Below are 12,924 nucleotides of genomic sequence, written 5' to 3' on the forward strand. Positions count from 1 at the left end.
AATTTTGATAGCCTCTCTAATTTCCCTTAGCATTTCAACATCACTATTACTGTCCTGGTCAGGTGGTCGATAATAGATCCCTAATGTTATATTTTTATTAGAGCATGAAATTTCTATCCATAGCGATTCTGTGGAACATGTGGATTCGCTTTATGAAATATAAAGTGGAACAGCTTCAACAAGAGAGATTGAGAAAGCCTTACAGGAGACTATCCCATAGTTGAGTGGTTGGGGCATGCATCTGAGGGGTGGAAAGCACAAGTTCAAAGCAGTTCTTTTCTAAGGGTGGAAACTGAACCAGCGTCTTCTATATCCCAGGTGAGTGTTCTAACTAGTGGACTAAAGATTACAAGGAAGGCCACCGCTGCCTCCTTCCTCCCTCGGCTTCTCTGTATGGTTTAAAGCCTACTGGATTGGACCCCGCAGGCGAGGTAGGTGGGATATTGCCTAGTTTCACCTGGTTTGAGGATTATGCAGGCGTGAGATAGGCACTGGCCATCAGTATTGAGGCAACGATGTGCACAGCCAGAGATAGAAATGTAGACACCTTGGGGACTTTAACAGCAGAAATGTTTGCACTGAACAATTTTAGGCACCTCCAAAGTTAGGTGGCAGCTGAGTAGCGGTTTTGAGGATTTCTGTGGTGCCTAAATTTTGGATTTAGACACCTAAAGTGGGAATTAGATGCCTAAATCCTTTTGTGGTTCTGGTCCTCTCTCCCTGAGTTCCCCTTCTGTACAAAGCAGATAACAGCACTGTGCTACCTCACTGGGGTGTGGTGAGGATAAATACATTAAAGATTGTGAGGTGCTCAGATATTATGGAAACAGGGACCATCTACTTATTTCCTTTGTAAAACCTTCTGAGAGCTATTGATTAAAAGCATTTATAAAAGAGTTAAGTGTTAGCATATAGGCTTGTTTGTCAGCCTGAGATAGAATTTTGGGTTTGAATTTTTGATACTCTTATATCTTATACTAATATGTGCAAACAAAAGACAGAGACACTGTGTGTTACATCTGCCCTCAGGCAGATAGGATGAAAGAGATGAGATGGAACTAAAGTCTTACAGGGTATGGTGGGAGTGTGATATATGAGCATATGCTGGAAGGCTGCCTGGGTCCTCTCTCAAGCCAAGATCAAGCAACCAGTTAGGAGGAGCAAGGGTGGCCAGGCATAAGACACATTAAAAGCCAAAGAAAGGCCTGGCCTTGGCCAGAGCAATACCTCAATCCTTACGCCTCCCATGGGACCAAGACCCAGACCCACGTCCCTCCAAAACAGAACATGACCATAAATTGTAAGAGGTGGGATTGTGGGCATGCATTGCAGGTATGTTTGAGCCTGCTAAGAAGAAGGAATAGGAAATAGGGAATAGGGAGTGGAGGTGGGAAGAGGGACATAGTAAAGTTCTGCAGCATCAGAGCTGGGAAGGGGGACATGGGGTAAATGCTCTGCAGCATCAGAACTGGGAACGGGACACTGGGAAACAAGACTGTGGCATCAGAGTTGTGGTATATATGCTTGCTTGGAACTAACCCCAAGAAACATTAAATTGCCTGTACTTGGGACTTCTGTCTTCTGCTTTCTATCTGCATGACAAGAACCAGTGGACAGGGTGAAGGGAAAGCCCTCTAACATTAGGTATTATTATTCTTGATGCCATCTATTATTTCATTTTCTCTCTTACTCTTTTCCTGTCTACTTGAAACATTCTTAGTCTTTTCAATCTCCTTCTATGGGAATCTTTTCATGGCTCTGATTATATTTGAATTCTTTGAATCGGTCAATTTCTTTTGAGAGAAGATGATTGGAACTGAACACAGTATTCCAAGTGAAGGCATATTATTGGTTTATATAAATGCATTATAATATTTTCAGTATCATTTTCTTTCCCTTTACTTTTATGTCCTTACATATGGTTTGCTTTTTTGACCATTGATGCATATTGAGCAAAGGACTATCCACAGTGGTTATAGTTAATTTTGAACTCAGAAATGAGGAACTGAGATTATCATTATTCCTTCCAATGTGAACTGTCTTGCATTTGCTGCAGTGAGCTTCATCTGCTGCCCTGAATGTCTCTGACAGTCCCGTCTCTGACAGAAGGTTCCTGACCCTTCTCTCTGTCCTGACTAGCCTAAAGAATTTTGTGCCACTTTCAAATGTGGTCACCTCACTCTTCATCCTCTTTTCCAGAATGTTATTAAACATATTAAAGAATACTAGTCCTAGTATGTAACTGTAACTTGTCAGAATGGTGTTTTCTACTTTGTTTCTTGCCTTTTGGTTTCTGATCCAGGAATACTCATTCCTCACCTTGGACACTTTAGTTATTTTAAGAGTCTTCCACGAGAGACTTTGTCACAGGCTTTTTGAAGGTCCAAATATATTACGCCATCTGCTTCTTCTTTATTACTTCTGTTGACATGCTGAAAACATTATAGTAAATCAGAGAGGCATGATTTTCCCTTTTCAGAAGCTTGTCCTTTGAACCTAACATGTTCATACAGGTCTATTTTAATTCCATTTTTTTATTGCAGGTTCAACGTATTTACCTGGGACTGAAGTGAGATTTCCCAATTTCTAATTCCTTATATATCCCTTAGTACTATTTTTGAAAGAGTGGTGCCTTCTAGTATAATAGCAAATTTTAATGAGCAATTGCATACTCATTAGCCTACCAGCCACTTGATTCTTCCTCTTGGGTGTGTGCCCTCTCATCCTGATGACTTATTGCTCCTTAGTTTATCAATTTGTTCCAGCACCATCTCTTTTTACACCTCAGTCTCTTTCAGTACCTCATCTTTATTACCTGCAAAGAGTAAATGTCCCCTCATGATCCTTTCTGGTGAATTGTGATGCAAAGAAATCATTTTGTTCTTTGCAATGTCCTTTTCCTCCTTAATCACTCCCTTTACTCCCTGGTAGTTGAGTGGACACACCAATTCATTCACAGATACCCTGCTTTTGACACATTTAAATTATTTCTTATTTTTTAAATGTCTTCACCAACTGCTATTTAAAATCTGATTTAGCCCACTTACCTGTCATAGTTTATACTGCTTTCAACTGACTTCATTTGAATAGATTTCTATTTTCTGAAGGCAATTTGTGTGGAGAAATAAAATCTTGCATCTTGCCATATTTTTTTCTTATCTACCTGCTTTTTTGTTTAGGACCATTCATAGTTGCCTTTGTCTTTGTTAAATAAATAACCTCCATACTAGATCTAAGGATTTTCACTTTTTCACTTTTGACTTTAGGGACTTTTTGACTAGCTCCTTCTTTTTTTATTGAAAAATCCCCTTTCTACAGTGCTTAATTTTTGGTATGGCTCCTCCACCCATGGATGGTGAAATTATCTATATTTCTATGCACTGCTATTTGTCATTGACTTCACTGTTTTATCCCTTCCATTAGAAATCCTCCTTTTCAGTTCCTTAACACTTTCTCTTACAAAATACTCTAGAGCAGAAAATATATTTGTTCCAAAGATCACAATCAGGAACTTTGCATACAGAAATCTCCAGAATTCCTGAACAACCGTTCAAACATTGGCTATTTTTGTAAATCTTTGTGAAATCTAAGGAACAAACTATTTGAAGAAATTCAGTTCAACAGTTTCTCAATTCTAATCAGACCAAGTATCCATGTATTGCTGCATTAAATTTTCTTGGACTGCTTCCATGAGGGATGAGTGGAGATGATCTCTCTTCAGGAGCTGCAAGTGACTCAGCTCCCCACCAATCTCAGAGGGTCTGCCGAGACAGAGGCCATCCCCATGGAGGTCTCTTGCCTCCATCATTCTGCCCTCCCTGATCTCCAGCTTTCTGATGGCTTTTGGCAGCACTGGTTCTGGTGGCTTCCCCACTGCCCTCAGATCCTTCCTAAAGGGAACTTCGAAGAATGGAAGTGAAAGTCAGGCAAGCTGCTACAGACATGGCCTGTTGTACCCTTTGAATCTTTGTCACACAAATTTGGGGAGGGAGAGGGCACTCTCCCCCAGATAACTGTCTTACCCCACATCCCTAGCTATCTGTGGGGAAATTACACCAATTTAGGAGGTACCTGGTGTAATAGCTCCTATGCCAATCCCCAATCTATGAGTAGCAGTATGGTTGGAAGAAAAGTGCTGTGAGCAGGTTTTTCCTACACAATGTTGCTCTCCAGCTACCAGAACACTCCCTTGGGGCCACTTGGCTGCAGCATACTTTTTTAAAACATCCCTTACACAGACCCTGCCCAGTGCAAAGACAGCCAGAGAGTTATCTCTGAAAGCATCTCTTGCACTGTGAGCCCCTTAGCAGCAACCAGGATCAGGATGCACAGAGCTATATCCCTGCAAATCCCCTGTTTAAGGGTTCAGGCAAAGCGGAGACTACAGCCTAATATGGGAATCTTCCCTTTCTACACCTTCTGCAGCACGCCTCTTTAAACCAATGAAGTCTTCCCTCTACATTTCTCCCAGCTGTGCTCAGGGCCCCCGCATTGCCTCTGTACTCCGAGGTCCTACAAAATTCCTTTTTCTTTATAAAATATTTCTTACTTGTGTTCACTTAATCATTTTTTATATTTGCAGATTTGCAGGAAGTGATTGCTTTAGTACAAATCAGAATTCACTACTTAAAAATCACTAAGTAATTCCCAACAAAAATTATCTGGAGTTACTCAGTATCTGTTAGAAATGACTTAGGTTTATATTACTAATCCTCAGTAAACTATTTTCTTGTCATTTATTAGTGATTAAATGATTCTAGGCAATCACTAATAGATGCTAAGTAATAAGTTTGCTGGGAGTAAGTATTTAGAAACGGAGTAATTTTTAACAAATATTAAACAATTCTGAGCAATTCTAAATAACTACTAGTAAATGACAAGTAGCTATTTTTCCTGATATCCAGTAAGTAATACATTTTGAAGTTTGGAGGTTTATGTTTTAATGGGGTTGCTGGGTGTAAGCTGGATTTGGATTTCAGATTTAAGTTCTGGTCTAAATTTAGTAAAAAGAAAAAAAGAGAGACACACAAAACTTTCACTGTGCTCTCCAGACTGTTTAATATTGAAAGGGTTATTTTTGCACTTTAATAGGAAGGTAGAGGTAGATCAGACCTCCACTTATCTTACAGCCTTCTTTCATCTGCTCATTATTCTGCTACATCTCTCTCTTCTGACCCCTCTTCTACTCTTGCTATGGCTTTGATCCTGCAAAAATTTACACATCTGCTTAATTTCACCTGCATGAACAGTCCCAATGAAATTAAGTTCATGCTAAGACTTTAGTGCCTTGGACTCAGTGGGCCAGATCGAGAGGGAATGTGTAAGAGTGTAAATAACATATTGGCAAGTAGGTGCAAGTCTAAGTTTATGTAACAACACTGAGCAGACCCACGTTACACCTGCTTAGACTCCCTAAGAGTCAGTTAGACTCGCATCTGAATTTAGTTCGGAGTGGCTAATTATGGAATACTAAACAAGAGCTCCATTATTTCACTCCTCTCATAGGAAACTGAATTTCCTTGAAGACACCGATACTCAGACTGAGGCTTGCGAGCAGTAGTGGCTCTTTAATGTGTCTCCTATGTCTCTCTGCAGCATGTGATATTAAAACATGATGTGATTTAATAATTAACCAGTCCAAGTTACTAACCAATCCAGATGCTTTTACTATGTTATTAACCAATTGCATTTGATAAAATAATACTTGGTCAGTCATTCTGCTATGATATATATATATATATATATATATATATATATATATATATATATATATATTTACCCTGTCATTTAATATTCTGTTTAATTTATGAATTTAATCCTGTTTAAATATGAATATATTGTACTAGAGTCAATGGAACAATGAATTCACACAACTGTGGCTCTTTTGGGTGATGCCGAAATCTAAGGAACACTCACTAATTTGGCTCCTGAATTACTGAAGTCTGAAGTCTGAGTATCATTGTTGTAGGAGGAGAAAACTTTTCTTTCCTTCAGTACCTGTTTTGCTGTTATGGAGATTTTCTCCTTTTTCTCTTTAGAAAAACAACGACAGTACAAAGAAACAACACTAATTACTGGAATTTTTGGTCATGATAAGAAAAGTTCTTCTCTTATATAAGATTTTAATTGCTCTCAGGGGAGGTTAATATCGCAAAATCAAGGAAATGGAAATATGAGTTTTTTATTCTGTGAATTGTTTTTCTTAAGACCTTTCTACAGTACAATTTAAAACCATTTCAGGAGAAATGTGCTGAAAGTGAGAATACTCTGGAAGCCTCTCCCCATTGGGCTTGGGATTGTTACACAGGATCCATTCAGGACTCAGAGTCAAAGGGGGATGGGGGGAGAAAGAGAGAGGGGGGGGATTCTAGGGCAGACGGGGTTGGTGGAGCCCTGGCTTCAGCCAGTATGAACTCTGTCTTACTTTTGTCTCTCTTTGCTAGCCTAAGGACTTCCCAACACTGTTTTCCAGTTGACTTTTAAAACTCATCCCATTTTAAAAAGGATGCCTGGTGTTGTTGTAAATACTTAATGAAGGACATTGATCCCTGAAGAGGGTAAAATGTCTTTCAACATATGTCTACCTTAGTCAGACTCTCTGTTCAGAGCTCACGGTGAGAAACGGGAGGGGTGGAGCCTGAAGGTCCGGTCTCAGTGGTATTGAGGCTGTGCGGCCTATCCTGGAGGAAAAGTGGGACTCCTTGGGGCCATGGGGCACTGAAGAGGTACTCCCAGGAGACTACTTCAAGTCTGGGGCCTAACACAGTCCCTGTAGATCCATGACAACTGGTTACAACTCATTACAGTTTTGTAGTGCAGACAGAACTATAGCCATATCCTCAAGCCATATTAGAACCTTAAACATTTCCACAGGGCACCCCGCATTTCAAGGAGAGTAGTTTCGTACCTACTGTTCTTCAAAGCCATGTTAAACCCAGGTTGGGACAGCCAAGATATACTGTTATTGCAGTGCAGGCAGACCACTGCAGAGACCATCTCTTTTTAAACACTGCAGAATCATTCATATGATATCATTATGTGGCAACAATATGGACACAGCTGCTGGGATGAGAGTTTGCTAAAGCTTCAGTACAAATCACACAGAGTGATAGAGCTGATCAGAAAGTTGTGAAAATTGGACACAAAAGATGTTTTCTATCTCTCTCCAATGATGTGCTCAGGAATCTTAGATACTGTTGGTCCCTCTTCTCAGCTCTTCCTAACCATCGCTCTCTTGCTCATCTGCATCCCACTCAGTCCCTCTTTCCCTTCCCTCCCTAATTTCTTGTTTCTTTTTACTCTGTTTTTATTCCTCTTTGTTCCCCCTTGTCATTCCTCATCTAACTTCAAAATCTCACTATCCCCTTGCTTAGCTCATCCACTATGATGCTAGCCATGATTTTGCAAGCACAGTGCATGTTTTTATGATGCTGCTGTTGGAAACGTTCACAGGCAGAATGGACTTTGCCCCACCACTGAACAAAGAGTAAACTCCACTCTCTTGATCAGGACATGTTCGGAATTCACTGGGGGGTAATCCTGGGGCCTTTAAAAGTTCATTCTTCTTTTTTTAAATAATGTATTATGGGGTGAATACAAGGCCACAAAAAGTCCCTATTTCGCCTTAGCAACCTTACAAGTATCATGACCCCTTTTACAGTTGGCTCACGGTGAGGAGCAAGGCCCTGCATCACTTTGAGTCAGCTATTGGTACAATACTAGTGTAAACAGGGCTCCTTTATAACTAACTGGCCATTATTGGTGTAGCACTGGCATCTCTAGAGTCTGCCTGAAATAGAGCACTTCCCTCCCTGGTTAATATTGTCAGCAGAGGCATGACTAGCTGGAACCCCCTCAGCGTAAACTAGAGCGAGCTGCTGGAGCGAATTTTCAGTGAGAGCCTCATGGCTCTGGCAATTGTTTCCCTTGTTCTGCTGATAGCCTGAGTGGAAATTTCACTGACAATATCAAAGAATAAAATCAAATCATCGTGAGTCATGCCAAAATGATCTTTTTGAAATGTTTGAGGAATCAAAAAATAAATAATAATTTCAGGTTACATGAAATATTTCACTTGACCCAAAGCTGAACATTTCATTTCAACCAAATCTGCAGTTTTCATCAAATAAAATTTTGACTGAAAAATTTCACCCAGCTCTAGTCCTGAGTCTGTTGACTGTTAGGATCTGCTGCAAAGGCCATCTGTCTACTGGGGCTTTCAGGGAGGGTATAACATTTGAATGGGATGGGGGTCGTGGGTGGGATATTCCTTTGTATATAATTTCATTTTGTGGTATGTGGACTATGGGTTGCTCCTTGTGTGATTATTCTTTGGATGGACTGTTGTTTTAAATAACCTCCAGGTCACCCAGAGCTGGGGAGAGGCCTTTGAAACATTTAAATCAAAATATATAAAATGCACAAATAAATGGAAGAGCTATGGACTTGCACTGCATTCCTAATGTACATACTGCCCTCTTTGAAACCTTGCATTTATATGTTACCTTCTGTGATTAATGATGGGTTGGTCTATATTAGGAAATTAGGCCAGTAGAACAACTTCGCTCAGCGGTGTGAAAAATCCATATCCAGAAGCGATGCCATCAAACCGACCTAGCCCCCAGTGTAGACAGTGCTAGGCCAGTGGGAGAGCCCTTCCTGTTGGTTAAGGTAGATTTTTAACTGAAGTGCTACAGCGGCTCAGCTGCAGTGGTGAGCTGCGCTGCTTCAGCATTTTAAGTGTAGATAAGCCTTATTACTATTATTATTTATATGTTTTCAGAAGCACCCACACTTTGCTAAGCAAAAGGAGAACTTACACTCTGAAGCAGACAAAACAAAGAGGACCAAACAGCAAGATGGAGGGTAGGGGAAGGATGTACAGCACACAAGCAGTGTGGTAAGGTGGTAATTAGCCACGTTCTGATTGGGCACTCATGTTAAAGCAAGGTTTGGTTTTTTTTAAACTAGTATAAAATATATCGACTTTTCCCAGGTAACTCCCAACCTTGCCACAATCAGCTGCTTAGTTTCTTGTCGGCTGATTACTACCACTACAATAGAAGTGGGTCTTCAGGAGGGACTTCAGTATGAAAAGGATCAGGTAAGAAAAGGTGTTCCATGCTTAGGGAAAGGCATAGAGAAAAATGTGGAGATGCTTGTGGGAAAAGTGTCCAAACAGGGCACCAAGACAAGTATTATTGGTAGAGTGAAAGGGACGTGGTGGATGCAGTGATATGAAAATAATAATCCAAATCTATCTCAGCTTCCCCTCAAGACCCAGGCTAAAATGGGAAAGGATCTTGGAAATGTTAGTTCTTAATAGGTGCCATCCTGCTGGAATGGATGTGTCCATTTTCCACAGATTGATTCTGATTCTCCTTTGGTGAGATTATAAAATAGTGATTAACTGATTCCAATAGCCCTATATGCAACTTTCAAGTAATGAGGACTAACATTACTGTGGCCGCTATCACTGGATAAGTAGGATCAGCTTGGCTTTCATATGGGAGCAAATATCAACAAACTCATTTCTATTAGGTCTTTAATGAGAGAGCGTCATCTGTGGAGAGAGAAAGGGATGGAAGACCTACTTTTAGATTCTAATTCCTAGGTCTGCCACTGACCAGCTGTGCAACCTTGGGCAGTCACTCATGCCTGTTTTACACATATAAAAGACTATACAAACATAGACCTGGAAGGGACCTCCTGCATCATCAAGTCCAGTCTGCTGTTATCACAGGCAGCCCCGGCTTATAATCCCATTAATAAACTCCATTTTGAAACCATTCAGGTTTCTTTCCCCCACTACTCTTATCGGGACGCTGTTCCAGAACCACTATCTTCTGATGGTTATAATTAGGCACTGTCAAATGATTAAAAAATTAAGCATGATTAATTGCACAATTAATTGCCTGACTTGGTCCCATGCAGCTCCTGGAAGCAGCCAGCATGGCCCCGGGGACAGGGGTTTCTCTCTGCACACTGCTCCTGCCTGCAGGCACTGCCTCTGCTGCTCCCATTAGCCAGGAAATGGGAGCTGTGGCCAATGGGAGCTGCAGGGGTGGTGCTTGCAGAGCAGTGCAGCACACAGGGCCATCTGCCATCCATCTTCCCCCAGGCGCTGCAGGGGCACATTGGCCCCTTCCAGGAGTGGCATGGGCTTGGGGTAGGCAGGAAGCCTGCCTTAGTGACAGCCACACTATGCCACCAGTTGGGAGCCGCTAGAGGTGAGTGCTGCATGGCAGGAAGCTGCAGCCCAACCTGCAGCCCTGAGCCCCATCCCCAAGCCAGCACCCCATACCTCCTCCTGCACCCCAAGACCCAGCCCTGAGGCCTGCCCCGAGCCAGCACCCTGTACTCCTTCCTGCACCCCCAACACTCTGCCCCAGCCCTGACCCCCCTCCCAGATCCAGCACCCCATATCCCCTCCTGCACCCCAACCCCCTACCTTATCCTGGTGAAAGTGAGTGTGGGAGGGGAGAGAGAGCTACGGGGGGGATGGAGTGAGCAGAGCAGGGCTTTGGGGGTAGGGGCAGAGCCTCGGGGAAGTGGCGGAATAGATCCTGGATTGCCCTTAAATTCAAAAGTCTTCTTGGGCATAAAAGGTTGGAGACCACTGGTTTAGCATATCTGGCATGTAAATACCTTGCAATGCTGGCTATAAAACTGCCACACAAATGCTGGTTCTCACTTTCTGGTGACATTGTAAATAAGAAGTGGGCAGCATTATCTCCTGTACAAGAAGTAGGACTGAGTGGACTTGTAGGCTCTGAAGTTTTACATTGTTTTGTTTTTGAGTGTAGTTATGTAACAAAAAGAAATCTACATTAGTAAGTTGCACTTTCATGACAAAGAGATTGCAATACAGTACTTGTATGAGGTGAATTGAAAAATACTTTTTCTTTTGTTTATCATTTTTACAGTGCAAATATTTATAATAAAATATAATATACATGTTTATTTCAATTACAACACAGAAACAATATATATATAAATGTAGAAAAACCTCCAAATATTTAATAAATTTCAATTGATATTCTTTTATCTAACAGTGTGATTAAAAATGTGATTAATCACATTTAAAATATATTAATCTCGATTAATTTTTTTGAGTTAATGATGTGAGTTAACTGTGATTAATCAACAGCCCTAGTTGTAATGCTTCTAATTTCCAGCCCAAATTTACTGATGGCTAGAATTACAGAAAGCAATCATATCCCCCTCAGCCTTTGCTTTGATAGGCTAAACAAGCCAATTGGAGTCTCTCCTTCTAAGATAGAATCTGCACCTGTTCCAGCTGAATTCCTCTTTCTTGAACATGGGTAACCAGAACTGTACACAGAATTCCAAATGAGGGCTTAGCAGTGCCTTGTACAATGGCATTCAGACTTCTCTATCTCAAATAGAAATGCCATTTATAAAATAGAGATAATACTACTTACCTTACAGAGGTGTTGTGAGGATAAATGGATGCTTATAAATTGCGTTGAGATTCTAAGAGCACCATATATGTGCAACATTCACTATTAAAGTATTGAAATAAAATTAAAATCCAGGATACTTATCAGTCATTGAAATGTACATTCAATTCATGCTATTCCTAGAACTGATTCACTCTATGGAGCGATCTGCAACTTACCAAACCCAAACCCATGTACAGGAGACAACATACAAATGCTTCCAGTTAGATTATTTTTTAAAAGAAGAAAGAGATAGCAACATTTCTCCTGGATACACAAAATAGATGTCAGACAAAATAAAGCAACCCAACAGATAAGGGAAAATATTGCAAATGTTTTTTCCGGACTTGGCAGGCAGTGCTGGGAATCTGATCACTCACTTTACTCACATTAAGATATGTCTCCTTATGATCCTTCAGATCATAAATTATAAATAATTATGTGTCATCACAATTTTGTCTAAGACCATCCTCAAATCTGCACTTGGAGGTAGATGAACTCAATCTAATATAGGTTTTTTTCCATTGCAAATGTTTGTGTTATGTCATAGGAGCCTTGAGAAATAAAAATAACAATCACCCCTCCCCAAACAAACAAACAAACAAACAAAAAAAGACAAAAACTAGCTTACCTCCTCCTTGCAAAAGGCTGGTATCTCGTTTACCTTAGCGTCTTGGGTCTGAGCCTCAGAGATGATTGAAATGCTTGAGCCTGAAGCTGTCGTACTGCTGCAACAATACTTTATCACTGCATAGTATCTCATTCAAGTGTTGCAAGACTGATATTGAAATAGTTCTTTGGGTCATTTCCTTTGCAGTTTCCGGAACTTTTTTAATCCCCTTGTTTGCAGAATATAATGTTTTTCCTGGACCTGGCAGTCAGTGCTGGGAATCTGCAGAATATAAAGAATTTCTCACAAAATGAACATCAAGTTAATTAATAAGACACCCTCTTCCCATTTCATCCAGTCAATTTGTGCCTTTGGGTCTACCATTGGATATAAACGTACTTATAGAAAATTGATCTCCTACAAATAAGCCTGCTTCCACAAACAATACTTTGCCTGTAAGTTCTTCTCCCCAAATGAGCTTTCTGTGCCACTATGTATCTTATCAGACAGGATCGATGCAAACACAGAAGTATAATTGTGTGTAACAGGATCAAGGCACCTCAGTGTATCTGTTTAACAAATGTCTACTCTGTACTGTGAAACAAACATTAGTATTTATTACTATTACCATATCAAATATAAAATATTGCTTGGATAACAAGTAAACAATAGTATAGATAGCTGAACTTTAAATATGCATTCCTAGGACTGCTTCCCCTCTCACATGGATTTCACACATGTGAAATTGCATTACCTTTCATTCGAGTCACTCCTGAATAGAATTACTCTTCCATGTACACATGAGGAGAACCAGGCCCAACAACTTGAAATACTAACTTGCACAAATATCTA

General features: G+C 40.6%; 2 protein-coding genes across 3 annotated transcripts in view; both read right to left on the bottom strand.

The window, feature by feature from the left end:
* LOC127039337 (granulocyte-macrophage colony-stimulating factor receptor subunit alpha-like) overlaps positions 1-6,769 on the bottom strand; it is a 112,952-nt gene extending 106,183 nt beyond the window's left edge. The window contains exon 1 of the mRNA XM_050932799.1: positions 6,585-6,769. The gene's annotated coding sequence lies outside the window, so the exon portion shown is untranslated. The remainder of the gene's footprint in view (positions 1-6,584) is intronic.
* LOC127039343 (granulocyte-macrophage colony-stimulating factor receptor subunit alpha-like) overlaps positions 1-12,243 on the bottom strand; it is a 44,528-nt gene extending 32,285 nt beyond the window's left edge. Inside the window, exon 1 of one of the 2 annotated variants that reach the window (XM_050932844.1) lies at positions 12,094-12,243. In XM_050932844.1, coding sequence (XP_050788801.1) covers positions 12,094-12,225 — 132 coding nt within the window. In that variant the 5' untranslated portion in view covers positions 12,226-12,243. The remainder of the gene's footprint in view (positions 1-12,093) is intronic. The other variant, XM_050932855.1, reaches the window with a different exon arrangement.
* Between the last annotated feature and the right edge of the window lie 681 nt (positions 12,244-12,924).

Source organism: Gopherus flavomarginatus, chromosome 1 (assembly GCF_025201925.1).
Source record: "Gopherus flavomarginatus isolate rGopFla2 chromosome 1, rGopFla2.mat.asm, whole genome shotgun sequence".
NCBI lineage: Eukaryota > Metazoa > Chordata > Testudines > Testudinidae > Gopherus > Gopherus flavomarginatus.